The 20,071-nt window shown below is 40.5% G+C and overlaps 1 protein-coding gene across 1 annotated transcript in view; it reads left to right on the top strand.

The window, feature by feature from the left end:
• The window catches only part of LOC142492254 (uncharacterized), a 74,211-nt gene extending 64,068 nt beyond the window's left edge, over positions 1–10,143 (top strand). Inside the window, exons 19-22 of the mRNA XM_075594925.1 lie at positions 539–725; positions 2,082–2,207; positions 5,367–5,529; positions 9,816–10,143. Coding sequence (XP_075451040.1) covers positions 539–725; positions 2,082–2,207; positions 5,367–5,529; positions 9,816–9,927 — 588 coding nt within the window. The 3' untranslated portion in view covers positions 9,928–10,143. The remainder of the gene's footprint in view (positions 1–538; positions 726–2,081; positions 2,208–5,366; positions 5,530–9,815) is intronic.
• The last annotated feature ends 9,928 nt before the right edge of the window (positions 10,144–20,071 follow it).

Here is a 20,071-nt window from a genome sequence, read left to right as displayed (position 1 = left end):
AAACATGACTAGGAAAACAAGATCTATAGAGTATGAAAGTGCAGGAAAAAAGCCAAAGTGGATCAAACTCAGAAGGAAAAAAGCACTCACAATTGTCCAGCAAACTGCAGGGGTGCACAAGTGTCCTGTGTAGGGCGTAGTCCAAGAGGAAATGCACAGTTGGCATCATGGACCATGGGGGTATATTATTAAATAAAGCATCTATATTCTGATTCTATTCAGATAAAAGTCCATGGGTAGAACTCAAACGTAGATGCTTTAATAAATAAATCAATTCCAATGTTCCACATCAATACCAACTGGCATTTCTTCTTGAGAAAAAAGAAAGAAAAGGAATACAGCTACAGAAGTAGAAGACTGATACAAAGATTGATGCAAAGACTGACACCATACCCACCCACACATATACATATACTGTACATACATACATATACATACATACCCACATACATACATACATACATACATACACACTACAGTATAGTTAGTCTTAATCTCATCTGATATTGTCTATTTTCTATTCTCTTTTACCAAATAGCTGCACAGTATTTTATCACTTGGGTTTCAAAACAAGTTCTACAATCTACAGTTTAAGGACTCTTACAGCGGCGGATCATTTTCTGAATATAGAATAAATGTTTCCAGTGATACACCCCATTGGTATGTAAAAGATTACCTAGTCCGAGTCCACAACTACTATCAATTCAACACAACTTCAGTCGAAGGTACAGTATGTCCACATCTGTTATTCTGTATTAACCATCACATGGCAACAAAGTCACATTTTATCTCATCTGCTCTGTCAAACTCAATAAGCAAAATAATTATACAGTCATAGACGTAAAATTAAAGTGCCTGATTTTTCCGTTTGAAATTCTCTGGCACTTCTGGTGCAAAAACAAAATTATTCATTCAGTTGTGGGTTTTATTCAAATTTACATAGCGCATTGAGTTAAAACTCAAAGATTTATTTACCATTATGGTACACTAAATAAGCCTCTCAATCTTGCAGGATTTCCCCATTTGCTTTGCCTTTATAAACCGCATGTTCTGTTTTTATGAGCCTCCTTTTACTGCTAACACACTGCTTTTTTACTTGGGCTTCTATAGCCAGATTGAATAATTGCAGTCAATTAATTTGCTGCTTGAATTTCGCAACATTTGGCGTGGAAAATCAGGGAATTGATTCAAAAGGGCTAAGGGCATTTTTTTTAAATGCAAAAAGTTTATTATAAAAGAAATGATATTTGAGTTGTATTTACTAAACACTTCTGTAGTTTACAAACATCATTAATATACTTCCTCACAGACAGCAGAATAATTGACATGGATTCCTTAGTATTTAAATGTCATTACTTCTTATTCATTACTCATAAATGTATGACAAAAAAATCCCCTATTCCTGGAAAATACAGTAGGTGCAATAACAAGATTAGAACTGTGCTACTTCAGGCTTACTGATTTCCTGAGAAATAGTCAATATCCTTATTCTATTGTATGTGTGTTTTGAGCAGTTTAACATATTTCTCAGTATTTATACTTTGTGACCAAACTGAATGATGCAGAGATTTCAAGAAGTTAAATAATGGTAACATTTAAGCAGCAAAACATGTACTGTAGCACCACACAATTTATTTTTTAAAGTACCGGTTTGAAACAGGGTGTCTCCAGAGCTGACCTGTGTTAGTTTATGCTTCGGGGACCCTCTGTTCCCTAGATACTTACCTCCGTAGTGGGTGCCGGAATCTCTGTGGAGTTTAAATGTCCAAGTAACACTAAACAATAGGAAGCCGCAAGGGATGACGTCACAGCTTCCTATTGGCCCACATGACGCGGGACATTTAAGCCACTATTTTGTTAGGCTCCAAGCTCCCTGGCTGCAGATACTGGCACCCCTACGGAGCGAAGTATCTTTAGAAGCAGGGGGTCCCCGCAGCTGAAATGAACACAGTTCCCCCCTGCTTCAATCCTGCAATAATATAAAATATACTAACATGCGCAGAGCTACATGTTTTGCTGCTTTAAGGAATAGTTCCAGTGTTGGAAGAGGTAAAATATATTTGTATTAAATTGTTTTGTAGATATCAATGAATGTCTTGCCGAGGAGCATAACTGCAGTAAGACAGCACTCTGTGAGAATACATACGGTGGATACAAATGTGTCTGTAATTCAAGTATGCAGCTGGAAGCCAACACCTGCATCTCAGGTAAGGACATTGTTTTTCTAAGAATCATTAAAGCTGCAGTTCAGTCAATATCCTGCATGTGTGTTTTTTTTTAATAAATCAGTTCTGTAGTAAGAAAAAATACTTTTAGCATTTTCTGTTTTTAAAAAAACAACTTTGAAAGACCAATTTTCTTGTATTCTATTTTAACAGCCATTTGCTAAGGCACTGCCCCTTCATGTCCTGTCACAAGCCCTGGCACACCCCTTTGTCAGCCCTGCCCTCCCTCTAGCACATGTCAGTGCAGGAGTGCTCATGAATATTCATGAGCTTCCACTGACAGACAGAAGCAGAAAAAAACAGATCCCTTCACTAATGATGTCACCAAATTTCGCCGATCAATACATGGAGAACGAATTGACCTGCAGCTATATAGTTCTTTAGGTAATTAGAGATTGCACACATGAAACTATTGAAGTAAAAAAAAAAAAAAAAAAAAAAAAAAAGACTGAACTGCAGCTTTAATTCCTTCATGCACTTTAGTATGTTATAAAGGAGAGGTAATAAAACAGGATATGTAGGAAACATGCCTTGCAGCCCCCTTGGGTTCCTGGTTTTAAATACATCTGAATACAAGAAGGACTAACACATTTTACAGTACCCCCCCAGTACTCTTCAATTATCACAAGGAATTTGTCATTTGCCAACTGCAGCCCGTAGACACCATTTGATTTACATTGTTAAAGTCGTTTTACAAACTTGATAGTGTTGCATGTACCCTGTACTGTATAACCAAACTGTTGCACTAGATGAGCATTACTCAGACAGAGCATCTATAACCTACTGCACTCCAAACTACTTCAATACCTGGTTTATTATTAAGTTAATTGAGGGCTTCACTCTTTTGAACAATTATACTAACCATGATCTTTGCACTCTTTTCCAGTATGTAGGAGCAGCTATTTATCTTAGCTATTTATTACACCAGAATTAATACCTTATCCTGCGAGGAACAGCCATTAACCCACATTTCTGTCATCATAACAACAATAATATATATATATAAAAATATATATATAAAAAAAAGAGTATAACAGAAAAGACTCCTCCAATATGGGGCACAGGGGAAGGATTACAAAAACACTACAGGCAGTCCTCGGTTATCCGACGCAATGCGTTACTCAAAATGGCGTCGGATAGCGAAACGTTGTAAAGCGAAACCCGTTTTCCCATAGGAACACTGTTTAAATGAAACGTTCCGTTCCTGAAGGCATTTTTAATGCTAAAATACACAAAATATTTTACTCAAACAATAAGATTATGCTGCACACACATACATTATGATGTAAAGATTCTATTTATTGAATCCAGAACTGTATAATAAAACTGTTAGACATGTTTAAAGGCATAAATATACCACAAAACCTTCACACAGACTGATCTGGATGATTTCCCTGACTGCAGCTTTCTGATTGACATAATGTTGCAACTTTGCAAAGCGTCGTAAGAGCGTCGGATAAGCCATTTTGGCGTCGTAAAACCGGCCATAGGGATGCATTGGACAGCGTCGGATAAGCCATTCGTCGTAAAGCGAAGCGTCGTAAAACGAGGACTTACTGTATTCGTTTATTACAACCCCATCATCTTAAAATGCATATACAATACAAGTATCACAATATGAACAGTTAAATAATACTGAGTTAAGTTATGGTGAGTAAAAAAAGTGACAAAAACCCTCCACAGCAAAGCAAATATGCAAATGTAAATACAACTGTATGCTCATCTGCATGTCTTAGGCAGGTCTGCAACCCCGCCTTTCCCCATTATCACCCAGCACACAGCACTTCCACTGCAACAAGGGATTCTGGGAAATGACATGCAAATGAGCACACAGTGCCACTTTTTGCTTCAAAAACCATTTTTAACATGGTTCCCTATAGGCTTAAGCTTGCTGCATGGTCACAGCTTTGAGCACCATAACTTAACTCAGTATTATGGTTGGCCCATCCTTTAGCTTCTTTGCATACCCAGTTAATCAACCCCACACTGATGAGACCCATTAAGGTCGATACAGCTGTCTGTGGGTGGTTTTCTGGGTATGCACCTTAACCCTGGCTGTGCTCAAAGCTGTGACCATGCAGCAAGCTTAAGCCTATAGGGTACCATGTTAAAAATGGTTTTTGAAGCAAAAAGTGGCACTGTGTGCTCATTTGCATGTCATTTCCCAGAATCCCTTGCTGCAGTGGAAGTGCTGTGTGCTGGGTGATAATGGGGAAAGGCGGGGTTGCAGACCTGCCTAAGACATGCAGATGAGCATACAGTTGTATTTACATTTGCATATTTGCTTTGCTGTGGAGGGTTTTTGTCACTTTTTTTACTCACCATAACTTAACTATATATATATATATATATATATATATATATATATATATATATATATATATATATATATATACAGTGTTTGACAAACCTATACATTTGCTTGCCCCGGGCGAGTGGATTTAACATCGTGGCGAGCTCATATAGGCCCAAGCAGCACACGTTTGGTACTAGGTGGCGAGTAGATTTTTTTGTTCGGCGAGTAGATTTTTTGATGATTTGTCGACCACTGTATATATATATATATATATATATATATATATATATATATATATATACTGTATATATATACTGTATATATATATATAATATATATATATATATATATATATATATATATATAAAATATATATATATATATATATATATATATATATATATATATTAGTGGACACAAGATATATAAATAAAAGTGTAAAGTCAAATAAAGGGTCCAATGTAACTATGAACATGCGAGTAAATCCTGAAATGTCTGTGTCTCGTGATAATTAGTCACTATCAATCAAAATATAAAGTCAGTGGTAAAAAGTGTTCTAGTCAGATCTCCTACATTTGCATCTACAACTCATGCCTCAACTCAGTGGCATCCACATATTGTATTCATGCATCTCCACCCAACGAGGCTTGGGTGGAGGGGGTACCCTTATATATTTAATAGCTCAAGATGAAGACTTTCTTAAAAATTACATTTTCACGAAGTTGTCATGCAAGTTGAATGGTATATGCCAATGTAGTAAATTAATTTGCTGACATCTGTTTGTTTTGCCTAAAATTAATGTAGAATAACCTGTGGTAATTACATTTCATATCTTTTATGACTAGTTAACAGATCAGAAGTTGAGTTGGTGACAGAATATTTTAGAGATTCCACTGAACGGAACAAGCTGATAGTGGGGTTGGTTCTTGGATTTGCCATACCCCTTTTACTGTTACTTCTACTTTTCATTTGTTTCCACTGTGCGAAAAAGAAAACAGGAAAGACAAAGTAAGTAATCATTCACAAATTCTATAATCAATAGTTAAATATACACCACAAACATCTCTAAACTCTTAAAGTGTAATTTATGTGAATCGTGTTTGATAGATAAATACCAGATGTTAAAACTCAAGTCATGGAAACACATTAAATGACAGAAGAGCCTATAATACACACATCTATCATAGAGCGGGTGAGATCAGATGAAATGAATCTGAAACTTCCTGACCCTCTGTGGTTCCTTTTCTTTCCAAATCTAAATCGAATATGAGGTAAAACCACAAGGTAAAATAATCCTCTACAGGACAAAGGGGTGGGAGGAAGGGGGATTGGGATAAAAAGACAGACATTTTGTAGCTAACTTGGTAGAAGCAATACAGTAATAGAATGAACAAAATGTATATTTATTCGTACAATATTTTACCAGAAGAAAATACATTGGGAATCCAATGTAAAATCCCTGCGTTAACTATAACAGAGCTCTGTAGGTACGCGTTGTTACAAGGAACACCTCTTTTGCATATCGCTAGCATTAACATCCGTCAAACTAACACAAGGGTCAGTAACGGCTGAAAACAGCACTTAGCACTGCATTAGTGAGCTTTAAGGATACCTGTTGGCACTTTGTGAGGCGTTAGCTTATGTTATATTGAGTTAACTCCTTGTTAAGTCAATAACGGCGCTTTTGTTGATCTGGGCTATGAGAATTACTTCTCCTTTTCAAGGATGTCCTGGAAATAGAATATTAACCGTTCCCAATATGTTTAATACATACAACATCAAAAGACTTCAAAGATCTGGAACAGCTGCTGGTTTTGAGAGATTGGTAAATTGTTCTAGAGCTGAGGTGCTGGGTAGAAAAGGAAGAGCAATGTGTTTCTTATTTTGAGCCTTAGAACAATAATCAGGCTTCTGGAGGGTGATCTTAGGTTAACTTGTCCAAAACGTATTTAAAAGTTAGACGGGAAAAATGTATCTTGCGTTTGGGTTTTAGGATTTAGGACAATTACTAAGGAACTTAGTAAGTAGAGTCTGTTATTAAAGCAAAAAGTCCAACTAGAATAACACTCACTTCAAATACATCTGTATCAACTTATTCAACAAAGTTAGTACAATAATACAATAGTAAGATATATAAATATGGGGCCAATTCATTATACTCCAATTTTGGCAATGCACAATAGCCCGAAAGCAGTATGTATGTATGTATATCTTTATTTATATAGTGCCCAAGTATAACTGAGCACTTTACAGAAGAGACAATACAACATAGGGAGTTCAATATACCACACGTTCAATTCCCGGTGTTGGCTCCTTGTCACCTCGGGCAAGTCACTTTATCTCCCTGTGCCTCAGGCACCAAAAACATAGATTGTAAGCTCTACGGAACAGGGACTGTGTCTGCAAAATGTCTCTGTTAAGCGCTACGAAAAAAAATAGCAGCGCTATACAAGAACAAACTATTATGATAATACATGCAAAAAACAAAATCAGATAATAGGAAACTAAATTCCTGCCCTGGCTAGATAACAATCTAAGTGGTATGTTGGAAGATTTACAGAGACAGCAGATGAGAGAGTACTGTAATTGCAGGGCTTGGCTACAAAGGTTGTTAGGAATGACGATGGCAGGTCTGGGACAGTAGTCATGAATCTAGGCTATTGAAATTCTCAATTTAAAAGATGTTTTAACGTTTCACAGGTGTGTGAGAGGTAAAACGTTTAAGGCTGGAGAGAGCAGTAGAGGTGGAAGGGTGGAGCAGAGTGCAGGAGATGGGCAGGGACATAAGAGAGATCAAAGCTGATATGTAGGAAGGAGCAGATGAGTGGAGAGCCTTGCAGGTAATTAATATAACGTTGTAAGTGATCCGAAACTTAATGGGAACCAGGAGAGGGATTTAAGGAGGAGATGAGCAGAGACTGTTTTGGGAGAAAAAGAAATTATTCTAGCAGTAGAAGTTTAGATAGACTATAAAGGAGAAAGTTGTAAGGCAGGGAGGCCAGTTAGCAATCTGTTACAATAATCCAGACAGGAGAGGATAAGGGCATACATTCAAGTTTTAGCAGTAGATTGACAGAGGAAAGGGCGGGACTTTGGCAATGTTATGGAGGACGAAGCGACAAATTATGCCATATTGTGAATGTGAATGGAGACAGAAAGGGAGGAGTCAAATGTCACTCCGAGGCAACATACTTTGGCGACAGGATAGATGGTAGCACCATATGATGGAAAAAGGGAATTGTAAGAGACGTGTGCAGAATGGAAAACGATTTGGGTGAAATGATATTTTGGCTTTATTGAGCCTGTTCCTTTATCCAGGCAAAACGTACAAAAACAACAAAATAACAAATCTCCCCTTTGTAAGGGCCAACAGCTCTTCGGTTGATGCTAGCACTCCTCTACGGTCATCGGCACTGATATATTCTCATGATGACTGCCAATGCTGGAATTGTGCCAATTACTACAAGCTCCTGGCTTCTTGCGCAGTTTATACATTATTACCATGCTAGTCCATGCATAATCATTTCCGATACCACACCGATGATCGGTATATGATTTAGGACTAACTAGTTTGTACATGTTACCTTACTAGCCCTATGCAGTCAAGAATTACAACGTGGACATCGGCGCTGATATATACTTCACGATCAGCATTGATGCAGGAGTAGGACACTTATTAGGGCCTAATTGGATTTTACCTTGATCCAGATTGTTACATCATACTGCACGAACAGTGAATGTTAGAGCACCGCGATCGACAGTGAGCACTCCATATCACCCGCCAAGGGAAAGCAATAGTCTATTACCACGATATTCAATCGTTCCTGAGGCTTATTGGTGGTGGTTTGGGTGTTCTCCATGTCTGCAGTTACAGCTCTCCGGTTCATGCCGGCACTCTTCCATGGTCATCGGCACTGATATTTGCAATATTTGCTCTCCTTTCTTAATATCATTCCATGGACATCGGCGCCGATATATCAATGACGATCAGCATCGATGCAGAAGTACGGTACCAATTAGGACCTAAATGGATCCTGACCTGAGTCCAAGTTGCTCATATAGACAGCGCGCACACTGCATGTGACTATACCGCAAACTGCACGTAGCACTCCATATGACTCACCTAGGCAAAGCATTAGTCTGTTGCCACGATTCATTATCGTTCCTTAGGTTATAGGGGGGGATGTCTGGGTGTTCCCCGTGTCTGTAGCTACAATTGTGCAACCTGAATCACCTACTGTAGAGTGCCTATATCTAAGAATCCCAACCGCATGTGGAACATATCCGCTTCCGATCACTATGCCACCTTATTAACATCTGCACAGACACTACACTGTGACCTGTGTGGATTCAGACGGCATTACAATTGCCAATGAGAGCTCATGAGTAGTTCCTCCACCTGCTCACATTAACATGTGTAGGGGATACAGTATTAATATAGGGTACTAGAGAGGAGCTTATCCAACCCTGGTCTCTCAGCCTGTACAAGGCAATTCTATATATTTATATAGGTGTGTACTAGGACAGTTCAGCCCTCAGTAATTCTACTTGTGTATGATCGAGAGCACTCTTACAGAGTTCACATATCAATCCCAGTCACTACACTACGTTGTTCTATTTTTAAAGCCCTTTTTTTAATATTCATTCTTGGCATTAAAAATTATTTTTAAACATCTCATATACCACTTCTAGTGATAGAGTGCTTGAAAACTAGGTTTCCTGTTCTTGTGTTTCTATATTAATTCTACCTAGTGAGCACCTCACTCTCATCACCAATTAGCTGTAGCGGGGCACTTTCTGTGTCTCTCTCAGCTATCAATAATTTAAAAGTCCTTTTATGCTCAAATGTCCTAATGGCTTAAAGACACGGCTAAATCAGACAATTGTGAGATAAACAGAGCATACGTTAAGTCTCTCAATAGAGACGTAATCATCACTGTATCAGTTGCTTTTCCACTCTCATTCTTCCAGTAACAGTAGACAGAGAAGAGCCCAAAAATATTCTTCAGATTAAAATCAATCTTTATTCTCATTAAAAACAAAATTTCCAAACATGGTGATCATGCACGTTAACAAACAGCATGTTTCTTCCTCGAGAAAGATTTAGCAGGTGTAATACAGTATATATACACATGGTGCCAATTTAAAAAGACTAATTTCATTGGATCACCTCTGAAACAAATGGTAGCTGCAGCACTGAGTTGGGAAGGGAAGCTTTTCATATGTTTAATTGGATTGTATCCTTTTTAGTGAAGTCAGCGTGCCTTTTACAATGTCTGTGCTTTGTTTTACAGTATTGCCTCCGCACCAGATGAGAGCATCATTCAAAACACTTTTGGACCTAATTTTAACTATTCTGAGCCATCATTGTTCTACAAGGTGCATTTTATTCCTCCATCAATGTAAATACAAAGACTGTAATTGTGGCAAACTACAGTATGAGAGAATCGACACAAATTAAATGCACATTATGCACAAGAGCTATTGGAATATACATTAATTAGCATTAAGGAATCTGATCTGCAGTGATCAGTTAATGTACAGTGAACGTGTGAGATATATTAACACAGTTATATTTTGTATTAATAACAATGCTGTTTTAATTTGCCTTGTGTCCTTGGTTTTGGAAGCAATAAATAATGAATCAAAGCACATCTATGCAACTTGTGTTTATTACTTGAGTACTACAGCAGTTGTTTGAATGGCCTATAAGAGCTATTTGAGCAAAATGAAATACAAATTCTTTATGCACCAGAAACAAACAGTTTAAATATAACCTGTTATATACTAACTAAAATAATTGGTGTCATTTATGGCAATGTAAATTTCAATAGTGCATTATTGCTTATGAATGCATACTTTTGCTGTTATAATTCTATTAGCATGTTTGATGCTGATATGAATGCTCTCACAATTAATTGATCTCACAGAAATACACACAGCACAATCATTAGATAGCCTGATGTTTGCCCACTGCAAGTGATGTCATCCGATCTGCGGATTTTCCTGCATCCGAACTGCATGCTAAAACCCGAAGTGGAATTTCATCCACTCGAGACCGCTCAGATTCTTTAAAATGCCTCCGTAGGGTTTGGATTTTTAAAGAATCCGATGTCAGATGTAACGTAAATCAGGTGCACGCAACGTGTTTATATCGAATCCAACGTGGATTCCGTTTATCGGATTCAGTTTGCAGGTTCAGATTCTGAATCCATCGGGCGGATTTTCCATGATGGGAAAAAAAACAACAAATCAGCCTTGAGACAGATCCGCGACTCAAAAGAACTGGCCAATCCACGTCGGATTCGGATTTAGGCAGAAAATATGTCCATCTCTATCCATTGCTAAAATGATACTGAATATCTGACTCTTTATTTTACTGAACTTAAGTATCTAAACATCTTGGCATGTTCTGAAGATTATTATTATTATTATTATTATTATTATTATTATTATTAAGGCTGAGGTCACAATGACTACCCTATCACAAAATATTTGATGGTAAATACATGTAAGTTGTAGGTGACATAGAGTATATATTATGACATCAGTCCTCCTGAAGCAGCTGCCTTGTACTGTGTGTACGTCAGCATTTAGAGTTGTATCACTCGATTGTATCATTTTTGCCAAGACGATCTCACAGGAAGCATGTCTAACAAAAAGTAAAAGTCTGCGACAATAACCTGTTTAAGTCACCAAGTTTGTTTTTGCAGAAAGACATCTTATAATTTAATAAATGTGGCCCAATGTGAAAGAGAACCAGTAAGAGTTTAATGCTGATATACCTCTAGGTAAGTCATAGTTTACAGCAGATTCACTCTAGGTTTAGCTGGTAAAACTATGTGCAAGTGTGGCCAGGTCTCACCTCTGGACATCCCCCTCGGTCCCACCCCCTGGTTCCCCGCTTGCCTCCGCATTGTGGGGGAACCACCGATAGGAGCAGGGAGGTTGAGCCGGGCGAGTGGGTTGTCGGAGGTCTGCGGCGCACCCTGCTAGTGGGAGCCACCATCTTGGGAGGCGTGTGTATGCGCAGTACATTTCACGCATGCGCAATGGCCCAATAGTTGCGGCAGCCATCTTGGGACTCCACGCGCATGCGCAGTGCAAGCGGCGGCCATTAGGAGATAAACCCCGCAGGTGAACTACAGTTCCCAGCAGCCACTGGGGCTGTAATACCACATGGCACAGTACAGCCAATAGGGCTGCAGCATTCCCCGGCTCCACACAATTGATACATTTGGCACGCTGCAAGCCACACCAGTCGGAGCTGGGACACAGGGAGGTGAGGTTGTGTGTGCAGGGTGTCAGTGACCCCTGCATTAGGCCAGAGATCCCCTATAGGCCCCAGCTAGGCCCCGACTCCCCTGCAAGTGTGTGGCTGCCACAGGGACAGGTCCATTAGATAGGGAAACTGCCCCTGTAGTGCCAAGTGTGAGGGACACAGCCAGGAAGTGGCGGCGGACTGTCAATCCAGTGGTCTGGCACCAGACCACAACACCAATAGAGACTCTCTTCATGGTGGGAACATCCTGCTGGAACCCACCCCACGCAAAGGCTTCGCTGACGACGACGTTGCTGGATCAGCGGATCCCTTTTGCTTTTCGGCGATACCCGGGCGCTGGAGCACCTGGGCAGGTACCCCACAACGTGCACCAACTATAACACTTTCAGTAACTGTGGGCAGTGCTGTCGCACACATTGGTTGAGTTGGCTCTTGTGGACACCAGGGAGGTTGGGTGCCCAGGGGCACCTCAGTACTTTGGGGGAATCCCATACGGGTGTGGACACTATGGTTGGACGGCACTGTAGGGCTATGACCGTGAGAGGCCTATATTGTATGTGGGGTAGTGATATACCTAGTTGTACCTGTGTTCAGTAAACTGTTAGTATATATAGGTGTGTGTCTATTGTATTAGGTCCTGTGCAAAGGGGTATCCAGCAGTGCTAGGATTCTTCACAGGTGGAGGCGCTGTCACCAGACGGATCAAGTACACCCCAGGCACCCAGCAGCGGAGGTTCAGGCCTCCTGTGAGCCACAGGTAAAGCACCACACACACTCAATAGCCGCCACATCTCCCATAGGGCGGGGGAAACAGCGCTACACAAGCATAATTGATCATCTAAAATATAGGTGCAGAATTGTTACACCAACATCCTCACGTCACACATCATATTTCTTATTTAAAACGTAATAATATCATACAAAAGAAAAAGGACCCAGTCTTGCAGCACTCAATCACTCGGAATGTAATGTTGTAAATTTAAAATATACTTTATTGATAACCTTGAATAAAAAATAGGGGGTTAAAACGTAATTAAATGATAATAAACAGCTCGTGACTGTATCCTTAATACCCCACCTACGGTAAGGTGGGTAGGTGTAAATAGAGTCCCTAATGAATATTGGGGATCAAACGCTACGGATAGTAGCTACCTAGAAATATAGGAAAAAGGAGCCTCTGAGAGCCCACTTGAAGACACTCTCCTTGCGAGTGTATCCAGGCGTATGATACGCACTAAATTGATACACTGAGGATAGGTACAGTATTATAGTATGGCATAATGTGCGCTTGGTTAGACCTATGTGATGTCTGTCCCTGATATAGATATGCACTGTGTGAGCCAGGTCTATGGTAAGAACCTGTGTAGCCCCCACTATTGATCATAGGTGCAGACTCATGGACACACTACGTAGAGAGATACAGGATAGTATGGCATTGGCTAAAGCATAAAGTAATCCTATAGACACCTAAACTGTAGGTGAGGTAGGTTGTTGTTAACCAGGGTAAACCTTAACTCGTATCAATATAGGTTGTCAGTGTTATCTGCTGTTGCTGCCCAAGGGACGCTGTATAAGGAGCCAGATGCAGATACTAGGTATATATATGCAAATACCCTTACGTGAGCGTGATACTGTGCTGCGCACAAAGGGTGAATAATGGCATAGAGGCAACCTCCAACGTGTCTGCAGTGGCACAGGAGGGTTAGCACTAATCAGTGAATGTGATGTTGTAGGCTGTAACCCCCTGCAATGCTGTTCAGCAGATAATGGGTTAATGTATAGTACGAAAGCCAAATGTTCAGCTCAAAAGAGTGTGGTGTAAGGATGGTTGAACCTGGGTTTAATAGGTGAAACCCATATACGCACCACCCTCCCTCTCAATGATCAGCTGACCTGTATCTGTAACCAAGTGAAGGAACTAACTTATAACGCACAGTCCCCTACATCAGCGCTGATCTTGGTTATATCAGCGCTGATGTGCTCGAGGACTTGCCTGTCTGAAGGTGAGTAACTCAATAGCCCCTCAGGCTGGAGGATCCCGCGATAGTGTTGTATAGCGCGATACCATGTAACATGCACAGGCAGGGAAGCTTAGGATATACACAGACGCTGATAAATATCAGAATGCTGCTGCATTTTAAATAAATGAGCTTCCCGCGTGTGCAGGAGGTAGGTTGCCGACGCGCGCATTTCACGTATTTAAAACGTACTAATGTTCAGATCTTGTGACCATTTTTGCTGAATCAACAATTGATAATTTTCCACTGTTTTCAATTATCTCAAAAAGAAACACTAAATTAAGGAAGACAGAAATTGTGCTTTTACTCTACAATTGTCCCTATGTTTGGTTTTGGCTCTAAAAAGTGTTTTGTATTTAGGTTTTGATGAAACTAAATTGTTTTTGTTTTTGTAAAAGATTATGGGGAAACGACTCAGGTCATTCACTACAAATATTTGCTAAATGTTTGAACTTCTAATTTATTTGCAAAGATTTGTCAGCTTTTTCGTGATCACAAACGCACAAAGTTTGTTAATGGATATAGAGTCATTGGGGGATATATATCAAGTATCACAAATGGGCTTTCGTTTCCAGCTATAACTGATGCAGTTCTCTCCTTTCTCTTTAAATCAATTCAGTCTGCCAGGTCTGTTGGAGATACACTACACCTAAGTGATCAGTATTAGAAAGAAGAAACTGAAATAGCAAGTTACTTAGAGTACCATCTTTATATACATCTTCCATTATGCCTACTTGCAAAACTATGTACCAGGTACGATTGTGTTCTGGACGGTTTGTTACCATTTTAACAGTAGAGGGTGCTGCTAGCTGCCTTTCTAATAACATTGCATTGTTATCAGTTCTGGTTTTGGTGTCATTCCTAAAATTATTTTTTTAATGGCTGAAGTAATATTAAAATCATAGGTATCACGTGTCCCAGAAGGCCACTTAATATGCAAATACGTAACTGGTTAAACAGGGTAAAACATACGAACTCCTTAACTGTCATTCAGGTTTGGTTGCATTAAAAACTCCATGCACACGTTACTTTAGCAGCAAATGGTTAATGCAAATGCTCAAAAGTTTGCATGCTTATCGTAGAAAACGGACATTCCTTCATGGAAATTGAGAAGGAGCAGCTACACCCAGTCTCGCTCAACACAATGGGGTCTATGCATCAAGGCAAAAGTGGTACAATTGTGGGGCAAAATTTGGTACAGTATGGGTCTTGGAAAAATGAAACCTATAGGATTATTTCTTTGTTACATCTGGGACAGTGTGTAAGTCTCCTAGCTGCAAAACTAGAGCATCAACATTGCACCGCATTTATCAAAGAAAAAGGTCCCATATATTACAATAGGATTTTTTTGTAAGATAAATAACGTGTTTTGCTCCAGCTTTACCACTACAAAGCTTTGATACATAACTCCTTATGCGGCATATCGGCTCTATGGGGCATATGTATCACGGAAATGGTGGTGCAATTCTGGGGCACGAAGACCACCATATGTTTCAAAGAAAAAAATTAAATTGAAATCAATTGGATTTGTTTCGCTGCACTATTTTTACTTTGATACATATACCCCTTATATTGTTTAAACAGGCCTGCGCCCCGACACTGGGGAGACTATGGAGCCTACTGTACTACACGTGCTAAGATCATATTTTAATTTTTATTGTGAGTCCAAATCTTAGTGCTACAGCGTAATATTCCCCTTGGTAATGTATGTATGAAAGTCGTTATGCGATTTCGTACATACGATGCAATTTAAATTAAAACAAGTGAGGGTTCTTTCAAATGTAAAACTAGTTTTACTACAGTAAATATAAATTATTAGTGTATTGTTATTTACAATAGCCACAATGTGAAAAGAATACAATTTGTTAACCTATGTAATGAAAAAACCATGCTGCATCAAATACATGTTTTTGTTGATACAGAGCAACTTTTTAGGGTTCAACACCAGTTTCAAATCAGCAGATAATATTTGACGCATTTTCTCCTTTTTTCTGGGCGCACAGAAACATTCTTTTTTTAGTACACGCCATATACATCATTTACAATTGTACACATCGCCCAGTTCAATTCTGTGCACCCCCCAAAAAAAGAAGGAAAATGCTTATGCTGCTACTAGAGATGGGAGAACTTTTTGAACTTCAGCCCGTGCAAACTTTGTCAATCTTTCTAAACCCATGAAAGTTTGTCTGCGTGTTTTTTGCGTGAAAGCGTGCAAAATTCATGTCAAGCCTCCATTTCCATTACTAAAATTTGTGGTGAGATATTTCTCAGGTGTGCTCTTTTTTGTGCTTTAGTGTCTCTCTGTGTGTGTGTGTGCACACTAACCTCAAGATCTATATATCTCTCATAAACTTATGGGCTGAACTTTGACAGGTTTGACCATCTCTAGTTCTTAAACACACTCTGATCTGGACATACCCTCCTCTTTTTAAAACAATACCCCCCCATCCCCCAATGATGTTGGAACTTGCTATTGGTCCATGGGACCCATCGGAGTTCGATGACCGATTGATTTCCCTAAAGGAGAGGAAAACACCGGCAGCTAAACCAGTAAGTATCACAGGAACTGGGGGTCCCCGGAGACACAAAGCATAGTTCATCTCCAGAGGGCAGGCAGGATTGCTGCTGTAACTTCCAGTTGTTCGTTTCCGCACTGAACATCTGATTGGTGCATACAGTACCTGCTTCAGTGCTAGGGCAAAGTGCCCCACAAACAACTGCACGTCAGCCAATAAAGGTCAATGTAAGGTCATACTGAATCAAGTTAGTGATATATTTGTTGGATTAAAACTAGGCAAATTATGCCTTTAAAAATAGACAAGTACTATTATTTGTACATAATTTTTTACATTTTCCGCAATGACTGTTGACTTGTGTAAACTGCTCTTAATTCTCACCGCGCCCTTATTTCTAACGCTATTTAAAATTGCAAAAAAAATTCTGAATGACTAAAAACTTGGCTGATTTATTTTTATTTTTTTGCAAAGGCAACCCTCACCACAGATAAACCCATTCAAATACCTGATACCATATGTTCAGTTTGGTCTTACATGGGACCTACTGTATGACCACTTACAACAGTCATCATACTAAACAACAAAGCAGTTCTTTACTTTTAGAGTACAGATACACTATATTGTGTTAACAGGAGATATGTCCACCAAAATATTTTTAGTTCATGCATCTGTTTGGCACTATCACAGTGTAATGAATAACTCCCTATCAGGACTTTATTGCACAGTAACTCCCTCTGCCGTCTTATGAAATCCCCCCTTAACGTCAACGTTTCATGGCATTTGGACCTTATTTTACCGTGTTCAATGTACTGAACAGTTTGGGTGTGGTTGTATGAAAAATTTAGGCTAACAGATGGGCTTCAGTTGTGATAGATCTTACATATTAATTATTTAATAATTAATAATTAATTAGACGCAAGGACAAATACTAGTGAAATTGTGACGTGCATCAAGGTGCACTATTTAGGAGGTCGATACTGTACACCCTAAGGTATTCATATACAACTAATGCTGTATTAGTAACATCTGTGAATAAAGGTTGCTTTACATCTTCTGGCAATACTAGCAAAAAATATTAGCCACAGTGGGATAAAAAAAAAGTGGGTGTGTGCTGAGCACGCGAATTTGTGAAACTTCTTTGTGTTTTGTCACAGAAATTGTATTTGTGATGGTGATGCTTTTAATTAAAAATCAAAACAGAATTTCAGTGCCAAAACACAAAGAAGTTTGACTTAGAACGTGCGTGCGTGGCACACACACCCTGTGTTACCTATTTATATGTCTATATGTATAGTAACCGTGAATTCCTCGTGTGGGTGTGTCTCTGTGTGTGTCTTTGTGCATCTCTGTGTGTGTGTCTCTGTGTATGTCGGTGTGTGTGTGTGGTGTGTCTGTGTCTGTGCCTGTGTGTGCGCGTCTGTGTCTCTCTGTGTGTTTGTGTGTGTGCACGTCTCTGTGTTTGTGTGTGTATGTCTGTGTGTGCGTCTTAGTGTCGCTGTGTGTGTCTGTGTCTGCACGCGTGTCTGTATGTGTGTCTCTCTGTGTGTTTATTTGTCTGTGTGTGTGTCTGTGTCACTGTGTGTATGTGTGTCTCTGTGTGTACCTGTGCGTGTGTGTATACACCTGTGTGTATATGTGCGTGTGTACTTGTGTGCATGTGTGTGTGTACCTGTGTGTGTGTACACCTGTGTGTGTGTGTGTATGTACCTGTGGTGCATGCGTGCTGCCCAGCGGCTACTGTGCAGGCTTGCTCCACGGCACCTACTGTGCAGGTACAGCCGGACACGGCACCTACTGCGCAGGCACGGTCGGATGCATATTGTGCAGGCGCTGTGCAGATGCGCCTGGACGCAGCGCCTACGGCGCAGGTGCTCCCGAACACAGTGCCTACTGCACAGACGTGCCGTGATGTCGGCAATGGCTCTTGCGCATGTGCGCCGAGAGTGGGAGACCTCCGCATGCGCGCCAGGTGCCATAACGTCACTTCTGGGTCAGCACTTCCCTCTCCAACAAGGAGATTTACTCCAAGGAAAATTATTCATATGATAGGTGCCAGCATAGAAGTTTCACTTCAAAAATGTTTTTACTTTGCTTAATCAGCTGCAGCAACTGTTTGATCCCAGCAATGTGAGCCAAATCTGTCATTACTATACCCTCCTCCCATCCTGTTTTTCCATTTTCTTTCGGAAGGGGCTACAATGATAAGAAAGTGTTTCCTTAAAGCAAGCAGTGTCAGGTTTTAGCAGCATGTATTAAACCTAAATTCGGTGTCAAAATAAAACATCTAGGAAAACCCTTCCCAAAAGCAAATCCCTGTAGTATGTATTTATGAGGGAACTTACAAGATAAGAGCCTTTAAGGAGAAATCAAAGCCGGTGAGGTTTTTTTTTTGTTCTAATTTTTGTATACAGCATTGAAACAGGGTGTTTTCGTACCTAAACTCATTAATTTCAGCTACTGGAACCCCTTACTTCACAAGATACATACCTCTGCAGAGGTGCCGATAGCAAGCTGAGCAAGCTGAGCTTTAAAATGTAACGTCACATGAGCCAATAGGAATTCGCACTGATGACATCACGGCTTCTTATTGGCCCGCAGGGCGTGGGATCCTTAAGCAGCGACCATTACGTGATCTCTGACAGTCGAGGAGAGTTGCTAGCGGCACTTACTTCAGAGGTATATATCTCCGGAAGCAAAGGGTCCCCACAGATGAAATTAACAGGGTTCAGCTCCAGAGACCCCCTGCTTCAATCCATACAAAATAAAAATTTGCAAAAAAATTCGCTGGGTTGGATTGATGCTTTAAATCAGGGGTGCGCAAACTGGGGGGGCACGAGATTCGCAGTGGGGAGCGCGGCGGTAACAGAGGACCCAAGCGCTTCCTCGCCCGAAATTAATGTTATTTAATATACATTTTACTACTATTGTAGATGAGCAGGGGGTCTCTGGAGCAGAACCGCATTGATTTCAGGTCCGGGAACCACCTGCTTCCCGTAATACAGGACCGTATGCTTTTGATTCCCACGGTCACGTGACGTGGGACATTTAAAAGCATAAGAGATACTGGCACCATATGGATAACACCAAAGGGCACCCAGACACCCGTGGGGATGACTCGGGGACTTCCAGACACCCACAGAGATCACCCGAGGACGCCTATGGGACCCCCGGACACCCGCGGGAACCATCTGGATGCCCACGGGGACCACTGAGGACCCCCAGACACTCCATTGGGGCTCCTGGACACCCGCAGGGACAACCTGGAGGCCCACGGACCACCTGGGGACCCCCGCAGGCCTCTGGTATGAATCCTGTGTATAAAAAATAAATAAATAATGGTTTTATGTGGGGGCACAGGGGGTGGGTTGTGTATTGGTGATTATAACATAATCTTTATTGGGGACAGAGGGGGTGAGTGAAGGGCCATGAACCCCCTTCACTCACCCCATCTGCCCCCCAATAAAGCTGCTGTTATCCATGAACCCCTTCATTGCCTTAGCAGTTAGCCGCTAAGGTAGTGAAGTTGACTATAAATGCATTTTTATTGCATGGGATTGATGCCGGCAGTCTACGGTGAAATTAATGGATATCTGCTCCAGAGACTCGCGGCATCAATCTGATGCAGGAAAAAAAAAAATTCTAAGTCCCGTCTCGCCGCTTCTCGGCAGCTTCTCACCACCTTCCTGCCAACTTTTTCTGGCGTGAGGATTTTGTCAGAAAATCGCCATTCTAAA

This window comes from Ascaphus truei, chromosome 4 (genome assembly GCF_040206685.1).
Source record: "Ascaphus truei isolate aAscTru1 chromosome 4, aAscTru1.hap1, whole genome shotgun sequence".
Lineage (NCBI taxonomy): Eukaryota > Metazoa > Chordata > Amphibia > Anura > Ascaphidae > Ascaphus > Ascaphus truei.
Note: the sequence above shows the minus strand (reverse complement) of the source record. Positions and strands in the feature narration are given on the sequence as shown.